Source organism: Poromitra crassiceps (assembly GCF_964638095.1).
Source record: "Poromitra crassiceps genome assembly, chromosome: 8".
NCBI lineage: Eukaryota > Metazoa > Chordata > Actinopteri > Beryciformes > Melamphaidae > Poromitra > Poromitra crassiceps.
Window position 1 is genome coordinate 32,339,915 of NC_139629.1, and position 20,027 is coordinate 32,359,941.

At 44.9% G+C, this 20,027-nt stretch overlaps 1 protein-coding gene across 1 annotated transcript in view; it reads left to right on the forward strand.

Annotated features, from left to right (window-relative positions):
* The window catches only part of wdr7 (WD repeat domain 7), a 366,561-nt gene that overhangs the window by 285,702 nt on the left and 60,832 nt on the right, over positions 1-20,027 (forward strand). Inside the window, exon 23 of the mRNA XM_083642120.1 lies at positions 14,211-14,435. Within this exon, the coding sequence (XP_083498246.1) occupies positions 14,211-14,435 (225 nt within the window). The remainder of the gene's footprint in view (positions 1-14,210; positions 14,436-20,027) is intronic.

The following is a 20,027-nucleotide window of genomic DNA, read 5'->3' on the forward strand; positions in this document are numbered from 1 at the left end:
TGGTTCTGCCCCAATTTATTTTCATTTTGGAAATCAATTTTTGATTCTATTTCTACAGTATTAAAAATAACCATTGACCCTTCCCCGTGTATTGCACTTTTCGGCCTTCCACCTAAAAACATCTCCCTTCCCAAGCCCCAGAAAGATGCTCTGGCCTTTTCGATGTTAATAGCCAAGCGGCTGATTCTTATGGGATGGAAATCCACTCAACCACCCTCTCATGTACAGTGGATGAGAGACCTAATGAGTTGCTTACATCTTGAAAAGATCAGATTTACTAGACAAAACAAGGCAGATACATTTACTTCTCTTTGGAACCCATTTATTTCTCTTTTTTCCTCTCTCCCTGCTAGTGACCTCACCCCCGTAGTGGCTCCCCTAGTTTAAGTTTAAGTCTAAGTTCCTAGTCAATAGTCATAGTAAATATTCTTACAAATCTTCTATCGTACTACCAGAGATAACCTCTATGTTTGTTTTTGTTTGTTTGTTTTTGTCTTAGAGGTATGTTATGGTATTTTTTTTTTTTTTTTTTTTCTTTTAGTTTTTTTTTAGTTTTTTTTTCTTTTTTTTTTTCTTGCTTTTTTTTCCTTCTCCTTCGTTAATTGCTGTCAGGGTTGTGGGTGGGGGGAAGGGATTTTGTTGTATAATTTCTTTTATGTCTTTTAGGTATAACCTGCTATTTACTGTTGTCTGAGATCTCTTGCTTGTCTGGCTGGAAAAAATAATAAAAATTGATTTAAACAAAGAAGAAAAGCAATGTACTGCTGTGAGAGGGTCAGCTTCCAAAACATGTTTTAGCCACCTGAAACAAGGCCCAGCTAAACAAATCAGTGTCAGTTAAGCGTTAAAGGCGTTGAGGTTCTACAGTTGAGAAGATGTCGTGCCAAGGGAAAGGGCTGTTTGACGGCAAGGTAAATCGCTGGAAATAATAATATAGCGCACCACTTAACTTAACACTTAAAGGAACACTCCGCCCATTTTCAACCAGCTTTGTATCATTAGAACAGTCATCTAGTTTGACAGTTATTGAGAGTTGATTTGAGTTAATGAGTTATTAATTTGAGTTAGTGTGGACCAGTGATGTCACTGATCCACACTTTAACACTCAATAACTGTCAAATTAAATGACAGACTTCAAAACAGTTGACAGTTTTCTGATATATTACTGATGATCTAATGATACAAAGCTGGTTGAAAATGGGCAGAGTGTTCCTTTAACACGTTCACTGCCAATGACGAGTTGACTCGTCAAACACAATCCAACCGTTCACTGCCAATGACGAGTTGAGACGTCAAAAAAAAAAAAAAAAATTTTTTGACGGTGCTACGTGGATCAATGCCCCCCACGTCTCCTATAAAAATATTGGAAGTATTGAATGTGTATAATCTATTTTACCGACCAACTAAGTGGCGACAGTGCTCTCCCGACAGAGAGAAAGCCAACCAAAAACAGCCGCGGGAGGAAGCCATTCTCAAGGAAATGGCTTGGCGATTTTACAGTCATCAGTCACCAGACTCCCCCGAGAGCAGCCGCGCCAGCAGCAGCACACCGAGAGCGGAGAGCGGTGCTGGCGTGGGGGATTGCAAATTTGCATAATAGATTATGGGTGAAACACACTTTGAAACACCCGCAGAAAGGCCAGAATCGCACGCATTCCGAAAACCCAGAAACGAACGAGCCTCATTCTCATACTGTAGGCGAAAACGCTTTCACGCTGCTGCACACGGGCGCACAACGGTGGGGGGTTCCAAAAATAGACTGGGTGGGCAGCATAAAGCCTAGAATCGCACAAAGCTTCATCAAAGCTCTCAACCGAAAATCCAAGAAACGATTGAGCCCCATCCACAGTCCACACTCGCCACACTCGCCGACGAGGGGCCGCCAGAGAGGGAGGCTGCTCACTGCTCAGACAGGCAGGAGAAACTGGCTTGTGACAAACGCCACCAGACACGCCCACGGAGGGAGGAGTTTGAAGGAGAGGGTGTTCAGAACTATATTGTTCAGATGTCTGATCTCTCACTGATGCCAAAAATAAATGGTTAAAGTGACTGTTCTGCCTGTTTGATTGAATTTCACAAAACTGCGATTATCTCAGCTTCCTGTCTGAGACGCTGAAACCATGCTGTACTCAACGGCTAATATCTACATAACTACTAAGTCTACAAACTAACTCTTTTAGACAGAGAAAGCACACATTCTATTAGTACTTTTGTGAACTTTGTGTTCACAAAGTCCAAGCAGAAAATTATCCTCGGCTCTTGTAAAATGAGCCAGAATCCTCAAAAAACGGCTTGGCAGAATCTACCTACAGTAAAAAAAAAACGGCTGGCAGTGAATGTGTTAAGTGTTAAGTTAAGTGGTGCGCTATATTATTATTTCCAGCGCTTTACCTTGCCGTCAAACAGCCCTTTCCCCTTGGCACGACATCTTCTCAACTGTAGAACCTCAATATTGATGCCGCGCACTGTATGACACCACAGATCTGTGTATGAGACCACAGGCCTGTGTATGACACCACAGATCTGTATGACACCACAGGTCTGTCTGTGTATGACGCCACAGATCTGTATGACACCACATATCTGTATGACACCACAGGTCTGTCTGTGTATGACGCCACAGATCTGTATGACACCACATATCTGTATGACACCACAGGTCTGTCTGTGTATGACGCCACAGATCTGTATGACACCACAGATCTGTGTATGACACCACAGATCTGTATGACACCACAGATCTGTGTATGACACCACAGATCTGTATTACACCACAGATCTGTATGACACCACAGATCTGTGTATGACACCATAGATCTGTGTATGACACCACAGATCTGTGTATGACACTACAGATCTGTATGACACCACAGATCTGTATGACACCACAGATCGCAGTGTGTGTCAGAAATGTGCCATAGCGGCGTAATACACAGTCCCTCCACGAACTTGCGATTTTGGGATCACAATAATTACTGCAAATTCAACCCATCTCCACAATATTTGCCGGGGCTTTGCAATTTTTCTCAATTCCAGAGATTTCTCTGCAAAAATGGTTCCTCAACTTGCAATTTTTGACAGTTCCCGCAATTTTACCACAGAAACTAATTTTGTAATTTAGCTCGCAATTTCTACGAAAAGGCGCTGCAAAATCAAGCATTTTTGATGTAAATCCTGGAGGGACTGAATACAGTGCAGTGAGTATGTAATGATCTGAATACAGTGCAGTGAGTATGTAATGATCTGAATACAGTGCAGTGAGTATGTAACCATCTGAATACAGTGCAGTGAGTATGTAACCATCTGAATACAGTGCAGTGAGTATGTAATGATCTGAATACAGTGCAGTGAGTATGTAACCATCTGAATACAGTGCAGTGATTATGTAACCATCTGAATACAGTGCAGTGAGTATGTAACCAGCTGAATACAGTGCAGTGAGTATGTAACGATCTGAATACAGTGCAGTGAGTATGTAACCATCTGAATACAGTGCAGTGAGTATGTAATGATCTGAATGCAGTGCAGTGAGTATGTAATGATCTGAATACAGTGCAGTGAGTATGTAACCATCTGAATACAGTGCAGTGAGTATGTAACCATCTGAATACAGTGCAGTGAGTATGTAACGATCTGAATACAGTGCAGTGAGTATGTAACCATCTGAATACAGTGCGGTGAGTATGCAATGATCTGAATACAGTGCAGTGAGTATGTAATGATCTGAATACAGTGCAGTGAGTATGTAACGATCTGAATACAGTGCAGTGAGTATGTAACCATCTGTATACAGTGCAGTGAGTATGTAACCATCTGAATATAGTGCAGTGAGTATGTAACCATCTGTATACAGTGCAGTGAGTATGTAATGATCTGAATACAGTGCAGTGAGTATGTAACCATCTGAATACAGTGCAGTGAGTATGTAACGGTCTGAATACAGTGCAGTGAGTATGTAACCATCTGTATACAGTGCAGTGAGTATGTAACCATCTGAATACAGTGCAGTGAGTATGTAACCATCTGAATACAGTGCAGTGAGTATGTAATGATCTGAATACAGTGCAGTGAGTATGTAACCATCTGAATACAGTGCAGTGAGTATGTAACGATCTGAATACAGTGCAGTGAGTATGTAATGATCTGAATACAGTGCAGTGAGTATGTAACCATCTGAATACAGTGCAGTGAGTACCGTAAATTCCGGACTATAAGCCGCACCGGTGTATAAGCCGCACCTGCAAAGTTGACTATTTTTTTCTTATATAAGCCGCACCGGACTATAAGCCGCGGGTGTTTTAATGTTTTTTTTTTTGTGTTTTAATGTTTAATTACCATATGTAAGGGTTCATGCACAGAGGGGATTGTCGGGAAAGAGATGGCTGTTTGAGGAAGCTCCCATTTATTAACATTTCAACAAAACAACATAACACAACACCACCTGTGTTGTTATTTACAGTGCACACAGTGTCATACAGTGTCATACAGTGTGGTGAAAAGAGGGCAAGAGAGGAAAGTAAAACAGAAGTGGATTTATAGTTAGAAAGAGTGCTAAAAAAGAGAGTTTTTTTTGGGGGGGGGAAAAATCCATAGATAAGCCGCACCGTTATATAAGCCGCAGGGGCCAAAAAAGCCCAAAAAACGGGAAAAAAGGTGCGGCTTATAGTCCGGAATTTACGGTATGTAACCATCTGTATACAGTGCAGTGAGTATGTAACCATCTGAATACAGTGCAGTGAGTATGCAACCATCTGAATACAGTGCAGTGAGTATGTAACCATCTGAATACAGTGCAGTGAGTATGTAATGATCTGAATACAGTGCAGTGAGTATGTAATGATCTGAATACAGTGCAGTGAGTATGTAACGATCTGAATACAGTGCAGTGAGTATGTAACCAGCTGAATACAGTGCAGTGAGTATGTAACCATCTGAATACAGTGCAGTGATTATGTAACCATCTGAATACAGTGCAGTGAGTATGTAACCATCTGAATACAGTGCAGTGAGTATGTAACTAACCATCTGAATACAGTGCAGTGAGTATGTAACCATCTGAATACAGTGCAGTGAGTATGTAATGATCTGAATACAGTGCAGTGAGTATGTAGCCATCTGAATACAGTGCAGTGAGTATGTAACCATCTGAATACAGTGCAGTGAGTATGTAATGATCTGAATACAGTGCAGTGAGTATGTAATGATCTGAATACAGTGCAGTGAGTATGTAATGATCTGAATACAGTGCAGTGAGTATGTAACCATCTGAATACAGTGCAGTGAGTATGTAATGATCTGAATACAGTGCAGTTAGTATGTAACGATCTGAATACAGTGCAGTGAGTATGTAACCATCTGAATACAGTGCAGTGATTATGTAACGATCTGAATACAGTGCAGTGAGTATGTAACCATCTGAATACAGTGCAGTGAGTATGTAACCATCTGAATACAGTGCAGTGAGTATGTAACCATCTGAATACAGTGCAGTGAGTATGTAATGATCTGAATACAGTGCAGTGAGTATGTAACCATCTGAATACAGTGCAGTGAGTATGTAACCATCTGTATTCAGTGCAGTGAGTATGTAACAATCTGAATACAGTGCAGTGAGTATGTAATGATCTGAATACAGTGCAGTGAGTATGTAACGATCTGAATACAGTGCAGTGAGTATGTAATGATCTGAATACAGTGCAGTGAGTATGTAACGATCTGAATGCAGTGCAGTGAGTATGTAACCATCTGTATACAGTGCAGTGAGTATGTAACCAGCTGAATACAGTGCAGTGAGTATGTAACCATCTGAATACAATGCAGTGAGTATGTAACCATCTGAATACAGTGCAGTGAGTATGTAATGATCTGAATACAGTGCAGTGAGTATGTAACCATCTGAATACAGTGCAGTGAGTATGTAACGATCTGAATATAGTGCAGTGAGTATGTAACCATCTGAATACAGTGCAGTGAGTATGTAACCATCTGAATACAGTGCAGTGAGTATGTAACCATCTGAATACAGTGCAGTGAGTATGTAACCATCTGAATATAGTGCAGTGAGTATGTAACCATCTGAATACAGTGCAGTGAGTATGTAACCATCTGAATACAGTGCAGTGAGTATGTAATGATCTGAATACAGTGCAGTGAGTATGTAACCATCTGAATACAATGCAGTGAGTATGTAACCATCTGAATACAGTGCAGTGAGTATGTAACCATCTGTATACAGTGCAGTGAGTATGTAACCATCTGAATACAATGCAGTGAGTATGTAACCATCTGAATACAGTGCAGTGAGTATGTAACCATCTGAATACAATGCAGTGAGTATGTAACCATCTGAATACAGTGCAGTGAGTATGTAACCATCTGAATACAATGCAGTGAGTATGTAACCTCTACAAAGCCTTAAGACAATTCACCGCAGAAAAAGAAAGTTCAGTTTTTGGTTGTTCTACTGTAGACTGTCTCCGTGGAAGCAGGCTGCGGGGTTAAGCTCTGTCATTGACCATTTCAGTCAGAGCGTAAGGGAAATCCCTTTCCGCTCCCTGCGTGTCTGCTCTCCGCCGCTGTGAAACAACAACGCTAGCTAGCAAGCTACACGCTGACAATGGCAACTTTTGACGAAGATTTGGATTGTGCAATAAAGCAGGCCTACTTGGTCCTTTTTTCCCGCTAGACCAAAGTCAGAGTAAGAGGAGCCAAACTCTCTCCTGTGCTGATACAGCGCGAAGCGGAGACTAGTTCTACTGTTTCTCCACATTAAGACTACATGTCCCATCAGCCCCGTGGCTTCCAGCAGATTTCCAGGATGCAGAGGAGAGGCAGACAGGCTGTCATTATACTCATGTCTGTAAATGAATGTGCTGATGCTTTACTGATGTTAACATTAATTAGTTACACAGCAGCTCTGATGCCATCCTCCAATAGAAAGTTCTTACAACACAAACTACTGCACGTCTTTCCCTCTCTCTCTCTCTCTCTCTCTCTCTCTATTGATCAAACCCAGTGTGCTGGCTTGCCCCTCCCTGCTGTGTGTGTGTGCGTGTGTGTGTGTTCGTGCTCGTGCGTACGTGCGTGTGTGTGTTCGTGCGTGTGTGTGTGTTTGTGCGTGCGTGCGCGTGTGTGTCCGTGCGTGCCCGTGTGTGTGTGTGTGTGTTCGTGCGTGCTTGTGTGTGTGTCAGCGTTTGTTCCATTGCAATAGAAATCCATAACAGCACTGTGCTCACCCATCCAGAGAGAGAGAGAGAGAGAGATAATACGAGATAGAGATTGGGGGGGTTGGGTTGCACACACACATACATACATACACAGATGCACGCACACACGGATGCATGCGCACACACACACACACACACACACACACACACACACACACACACACAGAGAGAGAGTTCTTTATGTAGTCTTATTGGGTCTTTGATCCAAGGTGTGTAAGGAGCTCTCATCCCCTACTGTGTAACTCATAGAAACTCTCTCTATTGCTCGCTCTCTCTCTCTCTCTCTCTCTCTCCCACACACACACACACACACACACACACACACACACACACACCCTGAAAAGGAGGTGGTTTGGGGTTGTCTTGGTGGACAATGGACGGGCACGCCCATTACTTATGAATCAGCGCTCTCTCTCTTCTCTCTCTCGCTCACACACACACACACACACACACAACAAAGGCTCCCTCCTGGTTGCACGTGGCCAAATGCTTCCAGAGGTCTTTGAACTTAACCCTCACTGGGATTGTGTGTGTGTTTGTGTGTGTGTGTGTGTGTGTGTGTGTGTGTGTGCATGCCTGTGTGTGCGCCTGTTTGTGTGTGTGTGTGTGTGTGTGTATACGCCTCTGTGTGTTTGCAGTGTGACTAATGGCTTTCAGCAGGACAATGTGAAGTGTGCCTATTTGTGTGTGTGTGCGCGTGCATGTGCGTGTGTGTGTGTGTGTGTGTGTGTGTGTGTGTGTGTATGTATGTGCGTGTGTCTGTGTGGGTGTGCGAGTGTGTGTGTGTGTGTGTGTGTGTGTGGTGTAACTAATGATTAGTATGGGGACAATGGGCGTGTGCCTATTCAGTTGTTACCGGCCCATTAAAGAGCTGGTCCTGCTGCAGCCTGAAAAGAAACGTCTTCAAGAAAACCATGAAAAGATTCCCTAAAAAAAAGCTTTCCACTGCATACATACTGTACTACCATACACATACTGTACTGTATATACCACGCTATTCTTACTGTACTACCATACACATTAGGGGTGGGAATCACCAGATGCCCACGATACGATACTGAAACGATACTTGAGTCACGATACGATAGTATTGCGATACTGCGATATTTTCGATATTGCGATATATCGATATTGCGATATATTGAATATTGCGATATCTCGATATATTGCGATTTCTTACTTTTTCAACTGCAAATGATGTCCCCAAAGGAAAACTTTGTCAACATCTGGTTTATATAAGAACAATTTTTCAGTCTGTACATCTGACTTCAACCATTTTATTGCAGCAACATTGTCAAGTAGACAGACCAACAACTTTCATAAAGTCATGTCATAGTTGCATGCACCTGACAAACTGAACTGTTTGTTACAGTCTACTTACAGTCCACCTTAACTGGATGTGTGTGTGGACTACTGTACTTATGTAGTTTTTGCAACTTCACTTCACTTACACAAAACATCTTGTGCAGCCCATTCAGTAACTGGGGAATTTGTAAATTACTGTTATGACAAAACTGTTACTGTTAAAATAAAATGAAAATATGCTACCGTTTGTTTACTGCTGGCCTTGGAACTAAAGTTTATAGTAGCCCGGTGGCCTGCAAAAAAAAAAAAATTTTTTTTTTTTTTTTTTTTTTTTGCAATATCGATACTTGGCGTCCAAATATCGATACAATATCGTCAGGCAAAATATCGCGATACTGTGGTGTATCGATTTTTTCCCCCACCCCTAATACACATACTGTACTGTATATACCACACTATTCTTACTGTACTACCATACACATACTGTACTGTATATAGCACGCTATTCTTACTGTACTACCATACACATACTGTACTGTATATACCACGCTATTCTTACTGTACTACCATACACATACTGTACTGTATATACCACACTATTCTTACTGTACTACCATACACATACTGTACTGTATATACCACGCTATTCTTACTGTACTACCATACACATACTGTACTGTATATACCACACTATTCTTACTGTACTACCATACACATACTGTACTGTATATACCACGCTATTCTTACTGTACTACCATACACATACTGTACTGTATATACCACGCTATTCTTACTGTACTACCATACACATACTGTACTGTATATACCACGCTATTCTTACTGTACTACCATACACATACTGTACTGTATATACCACACTATTCTTACTGTACTACCATACACATACTGTACTGTATATACCACACTATTCTTACTGTACTACCATACACATACTGTACTGTATATACCACGCTATTCTTACTGTACTACCATACACATACTGTACTGTATATACCACGATATTCTTACACATCTCGGGTGGAAATAACATTGAAGGCCTGAAAAAAGTGTCTTAAAACTCCCCTCAAGTATATTTTGTCATTTTTAAGATACTAGCAATTTTGCGTGCTAGATTCCTAGGCTCGCCCGCCCTGCAGCTCGCCCACTGCGCAACGCATAGGCAGCTCGGCCGCCACGCGGCCTCGCCTGCTCTATGACATCACGGATGACATCACTGATGACATCATCACTGAACTTATATAGCCTCAGCCATGAAGTCAGACACAATAATTGTCTGGCGATTGGCGTATGATGGACAGATGATACAGTACAGTATACAGTAAATAGCTAGCATTAGCCTCTGGCATTAGCTAGCTGTTAGCTACGTAGTTAGGCCACTGAATGACCAATTTGATATTCAGAGATGCGGGGAAACTGCCATGGCGGCATAACTGCTTCCGGTATTTCCGGTGTGGACAAAGACAAATGGCTCAATTCCACCACATTTTACAGCCCTGCACAGCCCGTCACCACTCGGCTCTACTTGCTTCAACCCGATGGACGTTCTGCTTCGACCGCCCTTCATCTGCCCCCGCCCACACCTGGTCGTCACAGCGACCGCATATCTGCCCTCCACCCATGTTCTGAAATAGGCTATAACATAACGTTACAATTAAATCCATACACAGAACTTTTAAACTGTTTATGAAATACTGGTGCCTCTAAATTACCTACAGTGTGTGTGTGTGTGTGTGTGTGTGTGAGAGAGAGAGAGAGAGAGAGCAGTGCTGGCATGATCACAGTCCTTGATCCTGGCCTGAGCAGCCAGCTCATAGCATCACAGCATGTTGGGCGGGTGTTACAGTGTACATGGGCAAAAGTGACAATCGACCAGGAGAATGGATATCACTTTGTTGTTAGTCAAAACTCACAAGCGCTGCACGAGGGACGGGCGCGAGGGACGGGGGTTGCGCTAGAGTGAAGCCTCTACCCCCGCGGCCTCTCACCAGGCAAAACCGCGGCTTCACCAGGCGCCTGCGGCCTAGCGGAGCCGACGCAGCACTAACTACACAAGCGCTTCAGAGCAGCGGACTTTTGGACAATTGAAACCACCGCGCCGATTTTATTTCACCAGAGGCGAAGGCAGCAAAACAAAAGACTGATAGAAAAGCATAATAGAAGAGAAAAGAAGGTAAACTGGTATGCAGCGCTGCATTGACAGTCAGTAGGATATAGAGAGTAAACACGATTCTGCCTGACCAATCAGTCGCCTACAATGTTTTCACGTCACGGTATGGACCCGGGTTGGCAGAATAGAACCCCGACGAGGCAGGTACTAAAAGTAGCCCAGCTCAGCCCCAAATCTAACCGAGCTGGGCCGGTTTATACCGGTGGGATGAGACCAAAAGTCGAGTCGAGCGGAGCGGGACCGCGCTACTAGCTGCGGTGGGATTGGGCCAAAAGAGTTTTATCAAACAGCGCTACAGTCTCAGTCATTATGCTGCAGTAGTGGAACAAGCTATTAGCCTTCGCTTCTTATCAATGTCAGTTCTTTGGTGCAAAAGGTGACGTCTGCTTATACAGCGCGCATTCATGTACGTTTTCATAGAACACAACACAATGGTTATAAAAAATAAATACTGTATATGTATATATATATACCGCAAAACTTCAAATAAGGGCCCAGGCGTTTATTATGCTAAATAATACCCTGCGGTTATTGGAGACTCGGCGGCAATTGGAGTCAGGCGGTTATTTCTTTATTGCACGAAATTGACCCAGGCGATTATTTTTTTTGGTACAGAATTCCTGCTCAGCAAAAACGGAAAGTATCAAATTGCTTATTTAAACCAGTGAGATAGTACTTAGTACACACAAGAGGGTAGGTACAGGCAGTTTTGGACATGCCTAGTATTGTACAACGGACTGGAATGAACGGAAACAACTGATAGCCTTCATCATCACCATCATCATCATCATCCAACTACGTTACAGTATCAGTTCATTGCTCTCCTCTTCTCCCTCTGCCAAACAGCCATACCATATTTTAAACAAGTAACATAAGCCTACCGCTCACACATTCAGTTGTTTGTGTTTCATTGGAAAGAAGTCATAGCAATGTTAGTAACGTAGCTACCAAGCTAACGGTAACCAAACATCACTGCAGCACTAGCGTTAGACAAAACAAGCAGACTTACCAAATAGGTAGGCAAGTTTCCAATACATGTCCAGTATAATGGGTATAATAATACTGCATTTATGATCACTGTTCCGCTGAGAGAAATGCACTTTTACAAGGCACAACTGTAACATTACGCTATGTTAGCGTAAGTTGCCCACTGCTCCTGGTTAGACAGCGTCTCCAGCACGTTGCCTACAGGAATCCATAGCATTAAACAATGCAGTATGCATACTTGAAACATGTCGGTTACGGCATGTATAAATAAAATATAAAACTCTCTGACAGGGGGAGAGACTTCCGCCTGACTTCCTCCAAAACAACGTCATTACCGTAAGTGACTGAATTCAGTCAACACAAAAACATACCGTAATGGGGAAAAAACATATTTATTCTAATAAACGCCCCGGCGGTTAAGGGAGGCCGGCGCTTATTGTGCTAAATTGACTCGGACTTCCTGCGGTTATTGGAGACTCGGCGGCAATTGTAAGTTTTACGGTATATATATTTAATACATTTCCATTCTCACGTGAATATAAAATGAGACGTGCCCGAGTCCATCTGCAGGTGGTCCACAGACTTTGAATGAACAGGCAGCCACACGTAAGGCTAGGGAAGCATCACTGACTCCCGACCATCAGTACTGGAGCTACCCAAGGCAGCGTACTTCTTCTCCCTGTGCACCAACAGCTGCACCTCCAGACCTCCAGTCTGCGTACAAGCAGGAGATTGACCACCTGATGACCTGGTGCAGTCAAAACAACCTGGAGCTCAATGTCCAAATGACAGTGGAGATGGCTGTGGACTACAGTAAGAACGCAGCACCCCCCCCCCCCCCCCCTTCCCCCATCACTCTGGGTGACTCCCCAGTCAACACTGCTCAACAATCAGCTGGGACCTGAAATGGGAGTCGAACATCCAAGCTCTCACCAAGCCAAGGCACAACAGAGAGGATCTACTGTCTTCAGCAGCTGAGGAAGTTCAAGGTGCCAAAGAGAAAGTTGGCACTTTTCTACACGTCCACTGCCGAGTCCATCCTCACCTCCTCCACCACCATCTGGTATGCTGCTGCTGCCCGCAAGGACATCTCCAGACTGCAGCGCATCATCCGCTGTGCTGAAAGGTGGTCGGGTGTAGCCTGCTATCCATTCAGGACCTACACACTGCCAGGATCCTAAAGCGGTCTCAGAAACTCATGGCCGACCCCACCCACCCAGGACATAAACTCTTCAGGGTCCTCCCCCTTGGCAGAAGACTGATGTATTGCAGTAGCAGAACCTCTAGACCACGGGTCACCAACCTGTTTGAGACTGAGAGCTACCTGAAGGGCAGAGCATGATGGGGAGGGGCTACCTGTTTGATATGATCGCCCCGAATAATTTACATTTGCTAGGTTTCTCTTTAAATAATGAATATTATGCATTTGTGGCTACAGGAGACTCCGCTGTTCACTAATTACTGTTAATGATTCCTCACAATCACTATTAATATCTATTTTTTGTATCTACTATTTTTTTTACCATCTTAGGAAAACACATATATACATTTCAAAGTCCACGTTTATACATTTCTCTGTTAATCTGAACAATTAATCTGTTAAAGATTAAATTCTTTTTTGGTGTTTCAAAAGTGAACATTCTGTTAACACATCTATCTGTAAAGGTGACAAGTTTGTCAACTGAAACATAACGTAAAACCTGTACCATATCAACACCTGACTTTTGTAGTTTTTTTAGATCACATCTAAAAGAGATCGCTATGAACCCACTGAACCGCAAATGCACACAGGCAATAGAAAATCCATTTTAGAAAATGATGGTTTCTTTATCATGAAGAACCCAAAAATGCTGAATCAAGTGTTTTGATGCAGAAAAAGTAATGTAGAAGGTGTAACAATGTATTTGTCATGTTTTACTGTTCACTGAATCACTATGTTGAAATCAAAACTAACTAGAAGACGAAGATAGTCAGATTTATTCCCTGTTCCATCTGCAGATACTGTACTGTCTTTCTATTGGTTGTCTAAAACCCCATGACCCAACCAAATGCATTCTATTGGCTGCCCTGGCTCCTTTACAGTGCAAGGAGGAAAATAAGGTGAATGAATGAGAGGCAGGGGACCTGGGGGACATGACATGTGGGCGACTGACTCATTGGCTCCATGCAGGCGACCAGGCGCCCGCGGGCACCGTGTTGGCTACCACTGCTCTAGACACAGGGACAGCTTCTACCCAACTGCCATCCACCTCTTCAATGAGACCCCAACGCCCCCACAAATCAGGACTTTGTCTTTTTACTCTGTTTATTTTTCATTTATTTATTTTTAATAGTGTTGACGTTCCAAAACAACCCAACAGACAGAAATCTGTCCGGAAGTACTGTATTGGTCTGAAGATGAGATGTTTTTATTTTATGTTTTGTCTTCCACTATTTTAGCAGAATCCGGTGTTAATGTCCCCTCTCTCTTTCTCTCTCTGTCTCTGTCTCTCTCGCTCTCTCAGGCTGTCTCTCCAACCTCCCTCCCAACGCTAAGAAGATCTCCAACTCGTATGAGGAGCGCAGGAAGCAGGCGACGGCCATCGTGCTGCTGGGTGTGATCGGGGCAGAGTTCGGTGCTGAGATCGAGCCGCCCAAAGGCCCCGCCCGCGCCCGCGCCGGGGGAGGGGCCGAGGGCTTTGGCCTCGCCCAGGGGGCCTCCTCCAACTACTCTCTGGCCAGACACACCTGTGAGTACACACACACACACACACACACACACGTCTTATTTACACACACAGGTCACTTTTGCGGTATTTACATAAACTTACATGCATTCTCTGGAGACTTACCCTAACCCGAACCATAACCACTACTTGCTACCTAAACCTCACGCATGACTGAGCTTCTCACCTTGTTCCTAAGGGAGATGCCAGACACCCTCCTGAGAAAACTCATTTCGGCCGCATGTATCCGCGATCTTGTTCTTTCTGTCATGAGCCATCCTTCATAGGTGAGGGTAGGAGTGAAGACAGACCAGTGTCATGAGCCATCCTTCATAGGTGAGGGTAGGAGTGAAGACAGACCAGTGTCATGAGCCATCCTTCATAGGTGAGGGTAGGAGTGAAGACAGACCAGTGTCATGAGCCATCCTTCATAGGTGAGGGTAGGAGTGAAGACAGACCAGTGTCATGAGCCATCCTTCATAGATGAGGGTAGGAGTGAAGACAGACCAGTGCCATGAGCCATCCTTCATAGGTGAGGGTAGGAATGAAGACAGACCAGTGCCATGAGCCATCCTTCATAGGTGAGGGTAGGAATGAAGACAGACCAGTGTCATGAGCCATCCTTCATAGTGAGGGTAGGAATGAAGACAGACCAGTGTCATGAGCCATCCTTCATAGGTGAGGGTAGGAGTGAAGACAGAGCAGTGTCATGAGCCATCCTTCATAGGTGAGGGTAGGAATGAAGACAGACCAGTGCCATAAGCCATCCTTCATAGGTGAGGGTAGGAATGAAGACAGATCAGTGCCATGAGCCATCCTTCATAGGTGAGGGTAGGAGTGAAGACAGACCAGTGTCATGAGCCATCCTTCATAGGTGAGGGTAGGAGACAGACCAGTAGATCAGAGCTTTGCCTTCTGGCTCAGCTCTCTTCTCGTCACAACGGTAAAGCGAAGGCTGCCCGCTGCTCTGATTCTCCAGCCCATCTCCTGCCCCATTGTCCCCTCAATATTAATCACAACTTTCTGATTTTACAAAGGGCACTAGCCAATCAGGGACCTACCTCATAGTTGACATCGTAACCGGCCAATCAGGAACGCCGCTGGCAAAACAGTAATGGCTGCCTCCGTGGCTGTCCGCCTCGAGCAGTAACATCAACGTTTGTCGACTTTAACAGAAATAGACTCAATAACAAGAATTAAACAGTAGTACATGAGTATGCAACATCAGACTTTCCCAGCGGGAAAATATGTTTTCGCCGTTCTCCCGAGTGGATTTGGATTTGACTGGATCCAACGCTGATTGGCTGAAGGAGTTGTCTGTCAACAGCGCTGAGTCCAGATGAATCAGAATGTGAGTTTATGGATCCGGATGGTTTTACCCAGGCTAGTGATACCCAGCCCTACCAGGGACCACCACCAGGGGTCTTTGAGGGGGTTCCAGTTGGACCCCATCACATTGATCCATTGTTAAACTTCACCATTATTTCATATACAAGAAGTGAACACAGTTAGACAATGTAGAAGAAAGACTGTTTTGATCAGAGTTTCTGTTATGCATGTAGTCATGGAGTTCTGGACAAAATCATGTCTGGCAATGAAAATGTGATCAGATTTGGGTCTCATCAAATGGGGTCCGAGGCTCTAATGTGGACTAGAGGAAGGTTGAAAAAGGTAGAGAATCACTGCTGTTGATGACTTTCCCTCGCTCGGTGCTCGTCGAGATCGCTCGTTGCTTGTGGAGATTGCCCGGCAGTTGTGGAGATCCCTCGGCGCTCCCGAACTTCTAAAGCAGAAACTTCAGTGTTGGATTAGAGTTTAGGACAGAGGGAATTGATTTTCACCCACCAAGCCTGACACATTAAGGAGCTTGGCACTGGCACACACACACTGGCTCACACACTCACACAGACTTTTACACATTCACACACTTTCTCTCTCTCTCTCACACACACACACACACACACACACACACACACACACACACACACATGGTGGCTTAGCCAGGCCCATGGCACGCTGTGCCCGGGCGTTGCGGGGCATCAAACCTGCACTAAGCGGGCGCACTCTTCCGTGCCACTGCTCTTGAACTCTGATTGGCCGCCTCCGGGGGAATCCGCCCGGCGACAGAGCCTGTGCACACGCTGATAGGCTGTGGAGCGTGCTGCTCTTACCTGGACCTGTGTGCAGCGCTCAGCTAACCTGCACCGGCTGGTCACACACACACACACACACAGAAACCCAAGGGTCAAGCCAAAATCTTCAGTTCTTGGATTAAATCAGGTGAAGATTTAATTGATTGTGTTGAGTAGCAGTCCACCCCTTTAAAGTCTCCTTATTACCCCACAGAGGAGCCCACCCCTTTAAAGTCTCCTTATTACCCCACAGAGGAGCCCACCCCTTTAAAGTCTCCTTATTACCCCACAGAGGAGCCCACCCCTTTGAAGTCTCCTTATTACCCCACACAGGAGCCCACCCCTTTGAAGTATCCTTATTACCGGACAGAGGAGCCCACCCCTTTAAAGTCTCCTTATTACCCCACAGAGGTGCCCACCCCTTTAAAGTCTCCTTATGACCCCACAGAGGAGCCCACCCCTTTGAAGTCTCCTTATTACCCCACACAGGAGCCCACCCCTTTGAAGTATCCTTATGACCCCACAGAGGAGCCCACCCCTTTAAAGTCTCCTTATTACCCCACAGAGGAGCCCACCCCTTTAAAGTCTCCTTATTACCCCACAGAGGAGCCCACCCCTTTAAAGTCTCCTTATTACCCCACAGAGGAGCCCACCCCTTTAAAGTCTCCTTATTACCCCACAGAGGAGCCCACCCCTTTAAAGTCTCCTTATTACCCCACAGAGGAGCCCACCCCTTTAAAGTCTCCTTATGACCCCACAGAGGAGCCCACCCCTTTGAAGTCTCCTTATTACCCCACAGAGGAGCCCACCCCTTTAAAGTCTCCTTATTACCCCACAGAGGAGCCCACCCCTTTGAAGTCTCCTTATTACCCCACACAGGAGCCCACCCCTTTAAAGTCTCCTTATTACCGGACAGAGGAGCACACCCCTTTAAAGTCTCCTTATTACCCCACAGAGGAGCCCACCCCTTTAAAGTCTCCTTATTACCCCACAGAGGAGCCCACCCCTTTAAAGTCTCCTTATTACCCCACAGAGGAGCCCACCCCTTTAAAGTCTCCTTATTACCCCACAGAGGAGCCCACCCCTTTAAAGTCTCCTTATGACCCCACAGAGGAGCCCACCCCTTTAAAGTCTCCTTATTACCCCACACAGGAGCCCACCCCTTTAAAGTCTCCTTATTACCCCACAGAGGAGCCCACCCCTTTAAAGTCTCCTTATTACCCCACAGAGGAGCCCACCCCTTTAAAGTCTCCTTATGACCCCACAGAGGAGCCCACCCCTTTAAAGTCTCCTTATGACCCCACAGAGGAGCCCACCCCTTTAAAGTCTCCTTATTACCCCACAGAGGAGCCCACCCCTTTAAAGTCTCCTTATTACCCCACAGAGGAGCACACCCCTTTAAAGTCTCCTTATTACCCCACAGAGGAGCCCACCCCTTTAAAGTCTCCTTATTACCCCACAGAGGAGCCCACCCCTTTAAAGTCTCCTTATTACCCCACAGAGGAGCCCACCCCTTTAAAGTCTCCTTATGACCCCACAGAGGAGCCCACCCCTTTAAAGTCTCCTTATGACCCCACAGAGGAGCCCACCCCTTTAAAGTCTCCTTATTACCCCACAGAGGAGCCCACCCCTTTAAAGTCTCCTTATTACCCCACAGAGGAGCCCACCCCTTTAAAGTCTCCTTATTACCCCACAGAGGAGCCCACCCCTTTAAAGTCTCCTTATTACCCCACAGAGGAGCCCACCCCTTTAAAGTCTCCTTATTACCCCACAGAGGAGCCCACCCCTTTAAAGTCTCCTTATTACCCCACAGAGGAGCCCACCCCTTTAAAGTCTCCTTATTACCCCACAGAGGAGCCCACCCCTTTAAAGTCTCCTTATTACCCCACAGAGGAGCCCACCCCTTTAAAGTCTCCTTATTACCCCACAGAGGAGCACACCCCTTTAAAGTCTCCTTATGACCCCACAGAGGAGCCCACCCCTTTAAAGTCTCCTTATTACCCCACAGAGGAGCCCACCCCTTTAAAGTCTCCTTATTACCCCACAGCAGTGATACTCAACCTGCGGCCCGGGGGCCATATGCGGCCCGCGATAGGGTGCCGAGTGGCCCCCCCAACCATTTTCTAATTCACAATGAAAACTAACGTTAAATAAAGTTTGACTGAGCTCTCAGCCCCAAAAAACTACAATCTGCTACAGAAACATTTATATTATTATTGTTTGTTTATTATGGCCCCTGGCCGGGGGTGAAGACATCAGAGAGAGGCATAAAGTCACTCTTTATTTGGGCTATTTGTTGTTCTACATATTGCTGAGCTGTTGTAATCATGCCAGAGCATGTATTTTATGTTCTTCCGGATGTGTAATTACCAGTTTCCACCCGTAGACACAGCGTAGATGGCGCTGTTCCCCTGTTGGGAAGCGGAAGAACGGCCATTTTCAGTGGAAAACGGCTTGGTCGCTAACACATAATTACACCTCAAATGAGGTCAACAAACACTTGGGTGAAGTCAACTCGGACAAACTGGAGCTCTGAAATGATACCCCAATTTCCGACCTGCAATTCCGACCTCGACAACCGTTCAGTTCATGTTTTACACGTCGGAGCTGGTTTTTTCCCAGTCTTCGACTTCGACAGTCGAGTTGTCTTGAACAAGACAAACTAACCCTAACAGACTAACCCTAACCTCACTCGATGGAGTTAATGAAGGTCAGAAGGATAGAACGAAGGCAGGGAGAGGTGCTGATGGAGATGGTGTGTACAGATGACCAGGTTGACTCAAAGTTACGTAAACAATTGAAGGGCTTTCTACTCCTTCTCTCCTCACTCCTTTCCTTCTTCTCCTTCCCTCCTCTCTCTCTCTCTCTCTTTCCCTTTCTCTCAGAGTCTAAATGAGAGGTGACGTTAAATCAATGTTAGGGACTGGGTTAGTGAACCAGAGACAGAGGATTTACAAACCATTTATTCTAACCCGAAGAATTGTGTTCCCATCTCATGTGTTAGTATTTGGATTCTTCATTACTTCATATTATTTAATTTTCATTATATTGTTAGACTGAAGGGGGCGGGGCCAGAATCTCTTCTGTGGGATGAAATCCATCCATCTCTGTGTCTTTCCTTCCCTCCCCAAATTCAATCTTTCCCTCCGTCCCCCCCCCCCCCACACACACACACACTCACACACACTCACACACACACACACACACACACACACACACACACACACACACACACACACACACACACACACAACAGCTGCATGCCAACAACAGTTATCCATCTTGCAATTTCATAACAGAGGAGATTGATTGGAGTTTTACATCACTGTAACAGCCCGACGTGGACGAAAAAGCCCGTCGGGTTGGGTTCGGTTCCGGACGACAATTTATGCTAATTGTTCAGGTCAGGCTATATATAGTAGGGCTCGGGCTGCGCAAAAGAAACACGAAAAACGAAGAAAAATTCTCATAATGGCTGGGCTTG